The 17316-nt window shown below is 34.1% G+C and overlaps 2 protein-coding genes across 2 annotated transcripts; both read right to left on the reverse strand.

Annotated features, from left to right (window-relative positions):
• Window positions 1–130: 130 nt before the first annotated feature.
• LOC133670997 (mitochondrial uncoupling protein 5-like) lies at window positions 131–1411 on the reverse strand. Its single transcript, XM_062091610.1, has one exon. It carries the CDS (start codon window positions 1289–1291, stop codon window positions 323–325), a length of 969 nt encoding a protein of 322 aa, XP_061947594.1. The 5' UTR covers window positions 1292–1411; the 3' UTR covers window positions 131–322.
• A 6084-nt stretch (window positions 1412–7495) lies between these two features.
• On the reverse strand, window positions 7496–9006 carry LOC133670913 (mitochondrial uncoupling protein 5-like). The gene has a single exon (XM_062091516.1). The coding sequence runs from the start codon at window positions 8618–8620 to the stop codon at window positions 7652–7654; it is 969 nt and encodes a 322-aa protein (XP_061947500.1). The 5' UTR covers window positions 8621–9006; the 3' UTR covers window positions 7496–7651.
• Between the last annotated feature and the right edge of the window lie 8310 nt (window positions 9007–17316).

A 17316-nucleotide genomic window follows, 5' to 3' on the forward strand; every position in this document is an offset into this window, starting at 1 on the left:
ATGAGACAATCACTCTAGCATCAGAATGAGGAAAGGTTAAATTATCTTTCGGAACAATCAACAAGACACGAGTAAGGAAAAAAAAAATCTTCTACAAGGTATTGTACAGATTGACAAGCTTGCAGGTAGATACTTTAATTTCTAGCTCCATCAAGCTTGAGTTTTAATCATAATTTCTTATCATCATATGAACCATGATGAATAGTTTTACACAGAGACTCCGTATTATACAACTGATTTAAAAAAATCAATAAATATCCATGCTTGTTCTTGTTCTCACTGCCTTAAATTTCAATTAATCTTTGGCTGTCCTTTACAATAATCAGAAATCTTTAAGTAATTTCCGAACCTGCTCTAGTGTGACAAATAACACAACCGTGAAGGGTCCTTGCCTTGAAATTGTAGGGATAAAGCCCTTATACAAGGCCATAGGACCCTCTGCCTTGACAGTCTTCAGTGCACAATCTAATGCGCCCTTATAAGGTGGTTCAACCCCGGGCTCAACCTTCATGTTCATAACTCTAGTCTTGATCACATCAATAGGGTTTGAAGCAACGGAAGCCACAAAACCAGCCAGAAAACTTGCTGCGACATGGGTGCCGATCCCATCACTCATCAAACCCTTCTCCAAGATCATCTCCTTGGCTTGGTCATATGATGCAAGCTGTGATGCAGTCACAATCATCGCACGGTTGACAGTAAGACCCGAACCCCGCCACAGACTAGCGACACCCTCCTGCTTTGACATTTGACTTAAGGCATCGACAACACTCTTGTAGTTTCTGCGCTGATCAATTGGGAGACGTCCATCAGCCTGCATACGGACCATCGCTACATCAGCAGGGTTACCAACAGCAGCCCCGACAGCACCGGAGATTAGTCCAGCCACGATCTTACGTACAAGTGGCATGGTATTAGTATCTGGATCCGTCCATTTATGTTTGAGGACATCATAAAGGCCCATACGGGTGGTGGAGTATAAGGTTTGGCGGAGTATGGTAGCGGAGACACCAGAGAAAAGAGCGGCAGCACCCTCGGATTGGATGATACGGACACCAATGGAAAGGGGTCCCACACGGTGTGGAGGAGGGAGTTCTAAGGTGGTTGGTAAGGAGATGTTGGCCGTAGAGCTCAACGCAAAAGCAGGGCGATAGGATTGCACGGAAGATAGATTTGGGATGTGGGATTCACCTTGAAGTTGCATACGGACCTTGATTAAATCCAAAGGATGAGTGGAAGCACCGGCAATGATGGAGGCAACACCACCTTCAGCAAAACCTTTCAAACCCATGATATAGTTTCTAATGGGACTTTCAAGAGCTGATGATCAAACAAAGAATTGAACGATGTGAATATATATGAAAGAGAGAAGTGAGATGTAGTGGTGTGTTGATGAGTGTTAAGGCCATCATCGATCCATATTTATATATAGAGTCGACTGGGAGCAGGGAAAGAACAGAGAAGCTTCCAACCTTCATGGAAGCTTGACGCGGCAATCCAACTACACAAGTGTTTTTGCTTGTGCCTCTTTATGGCAGTCTTGGTTTGACCTTGACAATTGAATAATTATATACTATTCAACTCTCTGTCACCAATGGTATTTTATTATTTATGGCACTTGTTCTTCGGGTTCCATGAGAAAGACCTGATCAACATGCAATAAATTTACACTCGATGTCTCGATCAATAACCCCTTGATCCAGTCCAAATTTATTCTAAATCTTTAGAATTTCTTTCTCCATATAATTTCAATTTCAAGTTCTCTCCAGTACTCTGTTCTTCTGTTCTTTCCATTTATAAAACTACATTAAAAAAATGTTATAGAGGGAAAATCTTGGAAGTCTCGAAGTAATTTTGCATATATATATATATATATATATATATATATATGCGCGCATACTAGATTCCAGAATAAACATGCTAAAATACACTAAAATAAAAATTTATTGTTCTAATAAAAAAAATAAAATACTAACAAGAATAAAATTGACAATCTTACTACAAATTCATATAATATTTATATTAGTCATAGTTACTCAAGTAAATTTTTAGTTTTTAGAAAATAAATAAAAAATAAAATAAAATGAAACCCATTATCCAAAAAAATAAATAAAAATGATAACAGATAACCCCCCTAATTATTACAAAAATCAGGTCCGTCATTCATGTTGATAAAAATTACTTGATTATCGATAGGGTAGATCTCATTATTAAAAGAAAAAGAAAAACCTAAAATATAACCCACTTTTATTTTGAGTTTTGTCTTTGTGACTATGGATGACATTGTTCATGTTGTAGTGCTTCGTGTTTTCTTAGTTTTCAAACTTTTTATTCATTTCATATGTTTGTATCAATTTATTTTTTAATTCTTTTTATTTTTATTTTCATAGGTCTCTTGGAGTGTTTATAAAAAATAAATTAAATATATTGTTGGGAAAAAATAAAAGAGAAAGAAACAAAATAAAAAAGATAGACCTTTTGTATTTACTATTCAAGAGGCATCATTGAAAACTTTAGCATTGTCCTAAAGTTTTAACTTTTTCCATATTCAATCCCTATTATTTGAGGATTTTTTATTTAGATTGTAAATTTTATTTTATTTTTGTTTTGGTCCTTATATAGATAAATGAGAAAAAAAAATCATTTAAAAAAAAAGAAAAAAATATTATATTGTTCACATTCAAATAATAAAAAAATTGATCTTGATACCAATAAATTTGCCTTACAAAATAAAGCTCTATAAGAATAGAATGAAACTTCTTGTAAAAAAAAAAAAGATCCATGCTCAGAAAAGTTTTTTTAAAATCGGTCTAATTTTTTAATTTTTTTTATACTGATTTTATGGTATTTTAGAGTTGAAAATAAGTTTATTTGGGTTTTTAAAATATCCTTTTTACATGTTTTTTAGTGAAAACAAATTGAAAAATAGATATTTTGGATCGAAGAACCCAAATCCTGACTTTCTAGTAATTAGAGATGTACTAAATTTGAACCATGACTATGCATCATCCGTTTATTGCAGACCAAGGCGCATCGAAGCTCTCTTTTTGGGCTACATGTGCAATCCAATCTTTTTAGGCCCAACGTTTTGTTTTATATTACCCTTTAATTTTTTTTTTCTTAAATCAAATTAATTCATCATGAATAAAAAAAATTATATTTAAAATATTATCCATTTTTTTTATGGTTTTCAAATAAGATTATATTTTTTTTATAATTATGTTAATAATTACTTTGTTAGTTATTATGTATAAAGCTAATATGTAAAATTTATATATATAAAAATATGCTTATGAAAATTAATTGAAGATAAAGTATCTGTTTTTTCTTTTTATTGAAATATTCTCATGAAAAATAATTGAAGATAAAGTATCTGTTTTGTTTCTTTTTATTGTAATTAATATATTACATTTAATAGGATTATTGGTAAGTGATAACTTGAAACCACGTGGCAACATCCCCAACCGCAAGATACTCAAAGTTTTGGTTTGAAAATTAACATAAAAAAAGTAGGACGCTAATTAATTAGTTAATTACAAGACCAGACTGAAAGTTCTCATTAAATAAGGTTCCGTTAGTATATTTTACATGTAAATATTTTTCACCGGTAATAATGGAGGAGAGGGTGATTGTGGTAGTGACATACTGACAATAGTGATGACATTACAATAGTGGTGGAGAAAATGGTCATGTGATGGTAGAGAAGCAGATGGTTGTGGTGTGGCAATGATAATAAAGTAGACGGTTGTGAGATGGTAATGAAAAAGAAGGTGGTTGTGAGGTGATCATGGTAGTGATGAAGTGGTGGTGACAGTTGTTGTGGTAAGGTAATCGTGGTGGTGGTGAGATAATAGTGGTGGTAGTAGAGGAAGAGCTAACTATAGTGGTGGTTGAAGAGAAAGTGGTGATGAGGTGATTGTGGTGGCAGTGAGATGACGGTAATGGTAGAAAAGGTGGTCGAGGTTGTCGCACGTGTGCGGCGTCGCGCCGAAAACATCCACCCTCAAATTTTGTATCTTATGCGGCAAATCTAGAAAATAAGGGGAGACAAGGGATTCTTGTCTTTTATTAGTGGAAAAATGGAATGGGAGTCGCCACATAGTATTTTGATCACTAGGAATCCTAACTGGTCTCAGAGATCGGGTACGGGGACTGGTTGCGTAAAGGGAAGGTGTTAGCACCCCAAATACGCCCTACCTAAGGTAAGCTGCATTGTTTTATTGTCTGATAAAATCTAAAGTCTTGTCATGTTTTCTAGTTGGTGGTCCGTCTATGGTTTAAGAAAAGTCCTCCTCGGTAAGGAGATCCTTATCTTAACGGATAATTTTGACGTCAATAAAAGAATTTAATATCCAGAATACGTCTTACGTATAAGGTCGTAACCCCAGATATTAAAAGAAAATAAAATAATTTTTTTGGAATTTTTGAAATATTGGCCTAGTTCTCGTGACTTTAATAAACTGGTTATTAAAGCCAAAATGCATGTTAATACATATTTTTTGAAATTTTCTTTATTGTATGAAAATACAATATGATTTTTTATTTTTGAGAGACTTGGCCGTATGCATGAAAACAAAACATTTTATTTTATTTTTATTTTTATTTTTATTTTATGAAAATCGAGTATTTTAATACCGAATTTGTATCTTTACAGTATAAAAATACAAACTGATGTTGATTAAAATACAATAGAAATATTTGCGGAAAATCACAGCCTTTTTTGAAATAATTTTTGAAGAAAACTCTTTTTTTTGGGGCTGGGTCCAGCCCGGCCCAAATGGCTGGGGTGGACCCAGCCACCCATGTGGCTTGACCCAACTAAGCCATGCACGCGTAAAATTCTACGCGTGCATGGAACAGTGCGAAGGTAATTATATTACCTTCGCACTGTTCATCCTTCGTTTTTTTTTTGCAGATAGCTGTTATTCAAAAAAGTAAAAACGAAATGGCGATCTTTTGGCTTACTTTCGTCTCCTGTTTCTTTTTGTTTTTCTAGACAAAACTGGCGTCAATTGTTGCGAAGAAAGGACATGAACATACCTGCTGCTTCTGGAGAAAGGAAACCGATGGTGGTGTTAACCTCCCCTGCTGTCTTTGCGTTTTGGCTTCAACGTTCGGTTTCTCCTACTGCTGTTCCTTTGCTCTTCGGTTTTTATATCCTCATGCGGCCTTCCTTTGTGTTTCCTGAATTTCTCACTGTGTTCTCTCCTCTGTTCTTCTTTCTCCTCTCTCGTTTCCCCTGTCTCGTTCTTTTTCTCCCCTCCTTTGTGCAGTGCTGGTGCGTTTGTGATGGGTAATGGCAGTGGCTGCTGGACGAAGTAGATGATGAGCTGATCACGATGGCGTTGGCAGTGCTGGTGCGGCTCTCTCCCCTCCTTTTTCTTTCTCCCCACTGTCACCTCTCCTCTCTCCTTTCTCCCTTTGTTCTCTTTTTCCTTCTGTCGTTCTCCCTTCCAGTGTTTCTGCCCCCCCCTGATTCATCGTCTTTCTCTGGCTTTTATAAGCCAATGAATGCCCTGTGGTGTAACGTTCGGCTTGGTAACGGCATGCAGAGGAATAGTGGCCGTGAAACATTCCCCATAATTGAAGCAATCTGCTGTTTTTGTTGCTGAAATGGCTCCACTGTCTGCTGAAACGGCTGTGAAGAAAGGTGATGAAATAGTGCTCTGAAACGGCGCCGTCTTCCTATCAAAATGGATATTTCTGATTTGGTCCTCGGATGTTCTTACAATTTTGTAATCAAGCCCTCCGGATAAATTGTAATTGGATCCCTTGATTTTAGTGCCTTTTCCGGTTTGGTCCTTCATTTCAGATTGTTTCAATCAAGTCCTAATTGACCATCAAACTTCAATAATTATGCAATTAAACCCTTGATTTGACCAAATCAACTCTTTAAAATTATAATTGGACCTCGGAACTTTAATTTCTCCCAATAAAAGCCTATGTTGACTTAAAACTCAATTTTCTTACAATCTAACCCTCTATAAATTCAATTAAACCTTAGATAAAATTTAATTGAGTCCATAAACATCTGATTTTAGACTTTTTTCTTAACTTGAATTTCTTTTGTCAACAAGGCTTTCATTAGTAAAAAATATAATGTCAAATTTCAATTCTTATATTTCTGAACCTCCTCAACCAATTCCTAGCCATTTTATGGTAGTTCCAGCATCCTTTTCTCACTTCTATTTTTTATTCCTTCCGAATATATTTTTTTGATATGTATTTTTTTTTGTATTTTTTTATTTTTTGTGGGGAACCTAAAAATGAGTAACAACAGAGGTGGTGATGGTGGAGGAGATGGTGGTGATGTTAAGATAAAAGTGATCGTTGAAATAGTTAGATGATATTATAAATTGATTATTATTCTTAAAATATTTTACAGAATTTCATGAAATAAAAATTTATAAATTATTTTGCGAAATTTCATTAGCTAAAAATATTTTTCAGTAAATGAACCAAGTTTGAAAGTTAACTATAAAATATTTTATACTGATTAATTTTCTTGTAAAATATTTTATATAAAACAAACATAAAATATTTAATTTTTTTTATGATAAACAAAGAGATTAAATATGAATTCCAATTATGATAGACAAACTTCTACTTGGCTGTAGAATCACCCCACCAATATTGTGCACTTTGGCATATCGATTTACGTGCAGCAAAGATATAATGCAGCATCATTGTTCAAACCAGGGGCGGAGACAGGGGTGGCAACAGGGGCTGGGCTCCTGCAAAAAAATTATTTTTACAACCTTTTCTTGATAATTTATATAATTTTAGCTAAAATAATAATATAATTAAAATCATGCGCCCTTTAATTTTATCTTTTGGCTCCACCCCTAGTTCAAACCATGGTGGTTGAGTTTTTCAAGCTCATGCTGCTAATGAGAACATGCTGTAGAAGGGAGTTTGGTCCACCAAAATGGCTGATGAGAGGCTCAAACCATAAAGATCATATGGCATCTTGGCATATCACGTCTGCATTGGAGGGTGAAAACGAATGATTGAACTTGCTGGGACATCATTTTTGGCAAGCTTTACAATGGGGCTAAGATCTAATTATGATCCCATTTGGGATTATCATATATCTCTCTCTTTACATCCTAAGCTATGATGAACTTCATTCATGCTAGCATCTTGGAGTGCCATATGTTACTGTTATGGCCCAACCTGGAGCTTAGTTTTCAAGTCCTAGCACCCTCAATTCGAAAGCTGTTGAGGCTCGATTTTGCTCCAATGGATGCTAGGGCTTGTTGTGCCTGCCAAAGTCCAGGACCCAGGAGGCTTAAGAAGAGGGGACTTGTTTTCAAAGCAGGGAGAACTATAAGAAACCACAGAATAGAAATCTGGACAGCTGAATACAAAGATTAGGAAGAGAAAAATAAGAAGGATTTTCATACTCAAGTATCATCTCTTAATCAGACTAGCTTACTGTAATTTTTAGTACAATTCACCACTGATCATCCATTTATGTTCCAACCACACACTCTTAAACAAATAATGAAGGGGGAAAAATTATATTGCTTCCAACATGTAATCAGAGTTGAACAAACAAATCAATGAATATACAAGCTTGAGTGCTTGTTCTACTGCCTTCCTTCAATTTAGATTCATCTTAATCTATCTTCATCGTCATAATAATTGATCATAAATCTTTGAGTAATTTCCGAACTTGCTCTAATGTCACAAATAGAACAACAGTGAAAGGTCCTTGCCTTGAAATTGTAGGGATAAAGCCCTTATACAAGGCCATAGGACCCTCTGCCTTGACAGTCTTCAGTGCACAATCTAATGCACCCTTATAAGGTGGTTCAACCCCGGGCTCAACCTTCATGTTCATAACTCTAGTCTTGATCACATCAATAGGGTTTGAAGCAACGGAAGCCACAAAACCAGCCAGAAAGCTTGCTGAAACATGGGTGCCGATCCCATCACTCATCAAACCCTTCTCCAGGATCATCTCTTTGGCTTGATCATATGATGCAAGCTGTGACGCAGTCACAATCATCGCACGGCTGACAGTAAGACTTGAACCCCGCCACAGGCTAGCGACACCCTCCTGCTTTGACATTTGACTTAAGGCATCGACAACACTCTTGTAGTTTCTACGCTGTTCAATCGGGAGACGTCCATCAGCCTGCATACGGACCATCGCTACATCAGCAGGGTTACCAACAGCAGCCCCGACAGCACCGGAGATTAGTCCAGCCACGATCTTACGTACAAGTGGCATGGTATTAGTATCTGGATCCGTCCATTTATGTTTGAGGACATCATAAAGGCCCATACGGGTGGTGGAGTATAAGGTTTGGCGGAGTATGGTAGCGGAGACACCAGAGAAAAGGGCGGCAGCACCCTCGGATTGGATGATACGGACACCAATGGAAAGGGGTCCCACACGGGGTGGAGGAGGGGGTTCTAAGGTGGTCGGTAAGGAGATGTTGGCCGTAGAGCTCAACGCAAAAGCAGGGCGATAGGACTGCAAGGAAGATGGATTTGGGATGTGGGATTCACCTTGAAGTTGCATACGGACCTTGATTAAATCCAAAGGGTGAGTGGAAGCACCGGCAATGATTGAGGCAATACCACCCTCAGCAAAACCTTTCAAACCCATGATATAGTTTCTAATGGGACTCTCAAGAGCTGACGATCAAAGAAAGAGTTGAATTAATAATCGAGATTGATGGAGAAATGAACAGAGTGAATATACAAGAGAGGAAGGAGAGATAAAAAATGGTGTGCTGATGAGTGTTAAGACCATAATCCATCCATATTTATACAGAGACTAGGCGCTGGGAAAGAACACAGAGACCTTCTTGAAAGCTGGACGCGGCAATCTCCGTTCACATGTTGACTTGGGTTAGTGTTGTTCAAAGGTGCGCGTGTTTTTCTGTTCACAGGTGTGATGATATCTGGTGACTGCTGTCAAATGGCAGTCTCTGCAGACTGGCGCTTCGAAATGTCATAATCCCATTCAACTTTACATGTACGTGGGAACCCCCTGTTGAATTATATGGAGCAGACGTTCATGGAAGATGCTCTGTTTTCATTTATGTGAACCAATTTTCGAGCAATCTCCGTTCACATGTTGACTTGGATTATGTTTTGCAAAGTTTAGAGGGGACCTGTACTTGATGCTACTTGCAGAATTATTTATGGCATATAAATTTAGGGTTCTATAAGAAAGACTCTGTCTACATGCAATTGACCGTTAAATCAGACACTCCTCGATCCTGTCCAAGTAAATGGACTTAAATTGAATTTGAGGAAAAACAAGCTTTCGAGGAATTAGCGGCTCTTGAGGTATTTGAGGTATTTTTCCTTCAATTTTTTTTTCAAATAATTTTTTTCCCTTTAATTTAACTGTTATACGCCTCAGCCCAGACCTTCCGAACATAGGAGTGTGCGTGGTTATAATTAATTTTAAAAGTATTTTTTATTTAAAAATATATTAAATTAAATTTTTTTTTTTAAAATTATTTTTAACATTAAAACATTAAAATAATTTAAAAACATTAAAAAAATATTAATTTAAAGCAAAAAAAAATAAAAAATCTTTTTCAAGCTTATTTTATGTTGTTTTTTTTTACCAAACTTAGATGTGTTTTAAATTCAGAAATTAGTTTTAGAGATATTTTTAGATGTTTTTAAATTAAATAATTTAAAAATAATTTTTTGAGTTAATAACCCATTGCTTTATTTTCCAACCACTTTTACGATGAAAGAATTCTGGAAAATTCGAATGACGCATGTCTATTTTTTTTTTCTTTTTAAGAAATGAAGGGGTGGACCCCATGAAAAAATTAAAGGAGAGCCTATCTTAGCCGCATATTCCATCACAAACAAGGCCTCCTGCGCTAGCCAAACCTGGATTGTCCTTCCTACTTCAATCAGTTTTTTTTTTTTTCTAGATTTGCTTCAGCCGATTTACTATATACGTGGCATACGCTATGTCACGAGGTGGGTTAATTTTTTAATATAAAAGAAATATTCAAGTAACACTATTTTTTTTTTTTAAAGAAGTCAGAAAACAAATTGAGACTTGGATAGTTGATTTGAATAGATTTAATGAGATTCATTAATTTAATAATATAATAAAAAACATTGGTAGTTAAGAAGCGATAAAAAAATTAATGATAATTAACTATAAAAAATAAATTGTTAATATCATGCTCAGGAGGAAAAGAAAACAACCCATTGAAGACTCAATGTCGCTCCGCTGTGAACATCGCTCCACCACCAAAAAAAGCTCGCCTAGACGATTCTAACATTACCGCGAAAGGTTACACGACGACACTAAAAGAGGTTGCACATGCCGTGAGAGCAACGACCTGGAAAGTAAACCAAATAAAATATTATGAAGTGATCACTTATGCTTATAATTAATTAATTAAATTTGAAAATATATTTTTTTAAGAAAAAAATATTAATTTAACAAAGAACGACAAGTAAAAAGACTCAAGATAACCCGAGTCATTTTTAAAATCAGTGAAAAATCCAACAGGAAGCAGATAAAAAAATAACAGAGCCCGATCTCTAATTAAATAAATGCTGAAGGATGAATATAAAAAACATGAGTTTTAAAAAGGAAAAAAAAGCATTGAATGTCAATTCCCAAACTTGTAACCCGTTAAATCCTAGACCCGAACTTAATCAAGAATCTCAATTCCCAACTAATTTAATGTTGATGGATGAAACCAAAAAACTATCAATTTAAAATTTTTACCAAAGTAAAAAAAAATAGCACTCAAAAGAATGAATATTAAATCTAATAGGAAAAAAACTAAAGGAGGGTGAAATCATAAAATAAATTTAATTTTCAAAATTATCTAAAATACAAAATTAGCAATAAAAAATGAGGACTAAATCTGACTTACGAAAAAACTGATGGAGGAAGAAAATGAAGGAAAAAAAATAATTTTATAAATTATTTCAAATAAATAAAATAGTAATAAAGAGAGCAGGGGCCAACTTTAAAGGAAAAAACAAATTAATGGGTTTTTTTTTTAAAAAAATTTGAAAGGTATTGTAAGAAAGTCAACTGAAATAGAGAAAATAAGGAAAAAAAAGGTCACCTAGGCATGGAGGGACTATCGAGGTGATTCCAACTATGCCTTAAAAGTTGATGTTTGGCTGCTAGGAGACAAAACACACACCGCCTCAATAGCTCGGCCACTACCCATGCATTGATGCGTGCAACACATGCATCAATTATTTTTTTTTAAATAATATTTATGTTTATTAAATTATCAAATCTCCCCTAAATGAACCTGATAAAAAAAAAAAAACTAAAATGAAAAGACAAAAAACATCATTGGATACAAGTTAAGGGAATTTTGATTTTAATAGTAATGTAGTCATTTAACATCATTGGATGAAAAGACAAAAAACATCATTGGATGTAATATGATAATACCAAATGGATTATATAGAAAAGACTATTATCTTCAATATTAAGTTATTTGATTTTGTTTGAAAATGACAAAATAATTATTATACTGTTCCAATCCATAGTACAATAAATTTAAGGGCACAATGTTTTACTTAGACCTTTTAGATTTTTTTGATTTTATAATATTATTTCTTTACTAGTACAATCATAAATAATTTAAAGGGTAAAAATTCTTGTTTTGTTTTTGAATTTGGTTTTTAAACATAAAATAAAAAATGGAAATGATTCAAATAATTAAGCAAATAATCCACTAGTTTGATTTCCCAGCATTATAGATTATAAAGTCTAGTAAACTAATTAATCACATAACATTCAATCAACACCTTGTATTAACCTTCAAGAAAAGAGGGATGATGCAAAAGAAGGTGAACTAACAATAACAAAACCCAAAATGAGTGTTTGTTTTCCCAACCATGCATGATCCCTCTGAAAGACAATTAAAAAAGAAGAATAATATAAATCATATCTTGGGATCTTATCTAACAACTTAAGATTTTGGGTTGAGATGATTCTTTAACATGGTATCAGAGCCTTAATGACTAAATGGTTATGGGTTCGAATCTCACCATCCCTATTTATTTGATAAAAATCAAGCACAAGGTAATGTGAGCCTGTGTAAGTTTCAAGTCCAAAGAGCTTTCACTTGAGGGGTGTGTGCAATTTTTCCGATGGACTATCAAATAGTATTATTTTTAATTATTCTGTTAGTGATTCCGTTGGTTAATTCATTTTAAATTTTTGAATTTGAAACTAAAATTTTTAAATAACCCCCTAGAATTTTCACAGTTCATCGGTACTGTGAAATAAATACACAAAGTTAAAGATGCATTAATTACCCACGTTTTGGAATTCACATTCCATCGGTGATTCAGAGGACTTCACCGATATAGAAGGTGAACAGTTCCCATCCTCTTGAAAAACCAATGGACTCATTCTTTCTGTAGAAGTGTCGATGATTGTGGCACATGCAATAAATATTTTAGAACTATGTGAAATACCGACGGACTCACTCTATCTGTAGAGACATCTATGATTGTGACATATGCAGTAAATATTTTACAACTCTTTGTAAAATACCAATGGACTTAATCTGTTTGTAGATCCATTGGTGATGTGCATAGTGCACAAATTGTGTTTGTATTGCCTATTTATCTTCCTTGTAAACACTTAAATTGCAAACTACCCGCATAACACAATAACAATAATGAAAAATTATAAAATAAATATTTTGTGGTACAAAATTTCATCAATAATATAAAAAATTCTTTACACTTTCGTGTTTTGATAGTTAGTCATAATTTTCTTCTTTTTCTTCATTAATTGAATCGTTATCAGTTCCATCACAATCTTCAATGTGGATATCATCATCATCTTCATTGACATGTGCTTATTCGCTAGAGCTCAGAACAACATTTAACTCCTCTTTGTCAACATTAATAAGACTATCATAAAAAAATGCAAAAAATTGAATTTTCTTCTAAGTTAATTGGATTAGCAACTCGATATGGTTTAACGAACTCACTAACTTGAAAGACTTCATCTCGCACACTTGTATCTTCATTCTCATCCTGAACAACCTCGCTATGACTCCTGGGTTTTATTTTTAAAATGGATAACCAGTCAACTCTTGATTGATCCTTTCTAAAGGAAAGGATGTATGAGTAATAAACTTGTTGGCATTGCTTTATGAAAACAAAGACATCGTTTACGTTGTAGAGTCTATCTTTTTAGTTGATTTTGACTAGACCATAGTGAGGATCCACTCTGATTCCTCTATCAGTGGTGTCATACTAATAGCATTTGAATAAAAACACTTTATTATGCTCGCTATGATATTGCAATTTGACAACATTTTTTAATTTACCATAGTAGTTAACTTCAAACTCACTAGAAGTCGATCCCTTAACATAAACACCGTTGTTATATGTCTTTCTTCCATGACCGTATTCTTCAGTATAAAACACATATTCATTGAAAAAATACCCATTACAGCACTTAACTTTTCTTTTAGGACCCAGGCTTAGTAAAGACAATGAAATAGCAGCACTCTTTCCTATTTGATAAACCTTATATATCAAGTACAACAAAACAATAAATGAGAATTCTGTAATGAAATACAGTAACTTGCAAGAGATAATGAGTTTGTGATAGTACTTACATGTGTTTTGAACCACGTGGTAAATTGTTCATCTTGTAATTGAAAGATTTGAGATTCAGTCAACTGTGAGTTATTGGACTATAAATATTATTGATGTTACCTACAAGGTTTTGAAAATTATATGAGTTTATGATATTACAATATATAAATAGTACATTTTTAACAGAGTTTAAGTCGTACATATACTTAATGAATAAAAGGTGTCAGCTCATCACAATTAAATAGAACATAATTATGTGCTAGTCTGAACTCTATTTCAGACAAATATATTCCATTTATGATATTTTTAGGTATGGGTCGTCTAGGATTGAAGAATATTGACAAGTTCCCACTAGAAGACACTTCACCACAATCATCATGTCGTGAAACACGATTGATTCTCGTTCTTAAATTAGGTTCAAAATAGTATGAGATTAATGTTGAGATCTCCTCAACAATATGGACCTCACATGTCGAAGCCTCAACACGCCCCTTATTCTTAACCTTTTTCTTAAGATTGAACGAGTACCTGTATGGAATTAAAAAAATATTTTTCAATTAAGAAAAATAATGAAAATACTTTATGGATTGCATTGCATCTATAATATCTAACCTCTTGGGGGTGCAACATCTTTTTTAACTCTGCCAACAAAGAAATCCTTTCTGTACCTGTGATTCTTTGGCAAGAAACGATGGTGGTAGTAAAAAAGAAGAAGCTTTACCTACGTTTGTTAGTGTGAATGCCTTGTTATTTTCCATGCAGTATAGATATGCTAGTTTTCCATGCGTGCTTTAACTAGAAACCATTCCATAAGCTGGAAAATCATTGATAGTCCATATCAAAGTTGCCCTCATAAGAAAATTTTATTTTCTTGATATATCATAAGTCAAAGCTTTGGAGGACCACAACTGTGTCAACTCATCAATCAATGGTCAAAGACAAACATCTATATTCCGGCCAGGACTGTTCGGACCAGGTATCACCATAGATAAAAACATGAACTCCGACCTTATATACATCCTCGGTGGCAAGTTGTAAACCGTTAGTATGACTGGCCAACAAGAATAAGGAGCAGCAAATGACCCGAATGGGTTGAATCCGTCTGTACACAACCCAAGATGCACATTCCTTGATTCAGCTGAAAAGTGAAGATGCACACTATTAAAGTGTTTCCATGCTTCACCATCAGAAGGATGCACCATCACTCCATCAACCACATCATGTGATTAGTGCCATGTCATGTGCTCAACAGTCCTTGGTGACATGAATAACCTCTGCAGTCTAGGTATGATTAGGAAGTATCTTAGTTTTTTATATGCCACGAGAGTCTTTCCCATACCAGTTTTGGGTTTGTAATGGGAATGCCTACATGTCATGCACTTGGTTAGCTCAACATTTTCAAGGTAGTACAACACGCAGAAGTTAGGGCATATGTCAATTCTCTAGTATCCTAAACCGAGGGGTTTCATCATGGACTTAGCAGCATATAAGTTCTCTTTCAGCCTATTCTTTTCAGGTAAAATACTTCTCGCCCATTTGATAATTTTGTCATAACCAACCTTACTCAACCCACAATCCGACTTGATGGTGAACACTTGTGCAACGATCAATAATTTACTATGATTTATGCAACCATCCCATAATGGTTTATTAGTTGCTTTCAACATATCAAAAAACCTGGCCGCGTCTGCATTAGGTTTTTCTTCTATAATTGGACATTGACTGGCATTACCTTAATTCATTCTCATTGCATCCATAATCATATTCTTGTAAGGATTACTGTTGTCATTTATAACTCCATGCACGCTGTTAGCACTAGAAGTTGACCTAACCATCTTTTTACTATGCTATCATTATGAACAAATAGTTCTCCATGTGCATATCAACACCAGTAATCCTCCATGAACCCCTTGTGAAGAAGATACATTGTTACAACATCTAGATGCAGATACTTTTTATTTTTACACTTCATGCATGGACACCTAATACCGCATCCACTAAAATTTCTCGGAATAAATGTTGCAAAATTAATAAAACCCTGGACCTTATTACAATAATCCATCCTCCGCAATTCTTGGGATGAATCTTGATTCATCCATAAACGATCATCCATAACTTCTATCGAACCTTTATAAAATAATGATGACAACATGTATTAATTAATTATGTTAAGTAAATAAATTTGCAAAAATATTGGTTTAACTCAAGATTATCCAACAAACTAATTAAAACTTCTCTTAAATATTAATTATCAATTATCAATATCCATACAAATTTATATACATAAATTTATGGAAATTACAATTATGCAATAGCATTGATAAAAATTAAAATGGATCCATTAAATAGGCTATTATTTATTTCATCACAACATATTTAATTCGGTAATTCGACATAAGTTTCAACAATTTACAAACAAATATAATTTTACAAATTTTAAAACAAACCATAACAAGTATAAAATTATACATTTATACTACAAATTTGTTTGAGAAAAAACAATAAAACATGTACATACACTAACAAAATACATATACTACAAAAAACATTAAATAATAATACAATTGACATTTTAATGTTAAAATTTAAAAAGATAGATTTACTTATAAAAAATAACAAAATCCATAATAAATCAGAACACAAATGCTGTGACTACAAAAAATAAAGAAGGATGATATGTGTTGAGAAGTGAGGGATGTTTAAAGGGGTGGTTACTTGCAGTTTGGGAGGGGAGAGTTTGTTTAGATGCAGGGATAGAAAAGAAGGAGAAATAAGGGAGGGGAGGGGAGGGTCGACAATGTGGTGATATATTAACTTTTACCAATGAAATCACAAATGAAAATATTCCATCGGTGATTCTGACAATGAAGGGGTCACATCACTGTACAGAGATCTCAGTTTGAATATCTTGGTAATTCCGTCGGTAAAATCGCCCGTAAAAACTTCCACATCATCAAACTACTTTTTTTCTTCTTCAAAATTATATATATTCCATCTGTAATTTTGTCGGTATATACCAACAAAATTATCGTCTAATTTACATCCGTCGGTAATTATCACTGCAAATTACTGACATAAAAATTCCGTCGATAATTCCGTTTGTTTAAGTCAAATTTCTGATAGTGTAAGGATAATCAAGTAATATTACTTTGCAAAAAATTGTGAAAAAGCCATGTCACCCCTGAACAATTTTAGGATGACAAATAAACCTTATAAAAAGACTCTTTTACCTTTCAAGACAACTTCATTGGTTTTAGAATTGAAAAGCGAAACTGTAATCAAACTAATACAATCCAGAGTCAATTTAAACATGTGTATAGTGATTTTAGGTTCTTGTAATTGGAATTCAGAACTAGATGACCAAACAAAATATTTTATTGTGTGATTTGTCAACAAATACAAGTTTGAATCCTGAACAACCCGACCTAAGGAAAAGAAGAAATTAAACATAACGTGTCACAATAACAGCAACAAGAAAAGGAAGACATGGCATTGTTTTCAATGGAAGATGGATAAGAAGGTGAGCTAACAACAACAACATTCAAAATGACTCTCCTGTTTTCTAAACTAAACCAACCATATGGAACAGATCACAAATAGATCTCTCCCACCGTCCCACGTACATCGATCTATGTATATAAACCCATTATCATCTCTGGTTTGTCACAAACAATATCACACAGTTCTTTCTTCTCTTAATCCTAGCTAGCTAGTTCATAT

Source organism: Populus nigra, chromosome 13 (assembly GCF_951802175.1).
Source record: "Populus nigra chromosome 13, ddPopNigr1.1, whole genome shotgun sequence".
In the NCBI taxonomy this organism is placed as follows: Eukaryota; Viridiplantae; Streptophyta; class Magnoliopsida; order Malpighiales; family Salicaceae; genus Populus; species Populus nigra.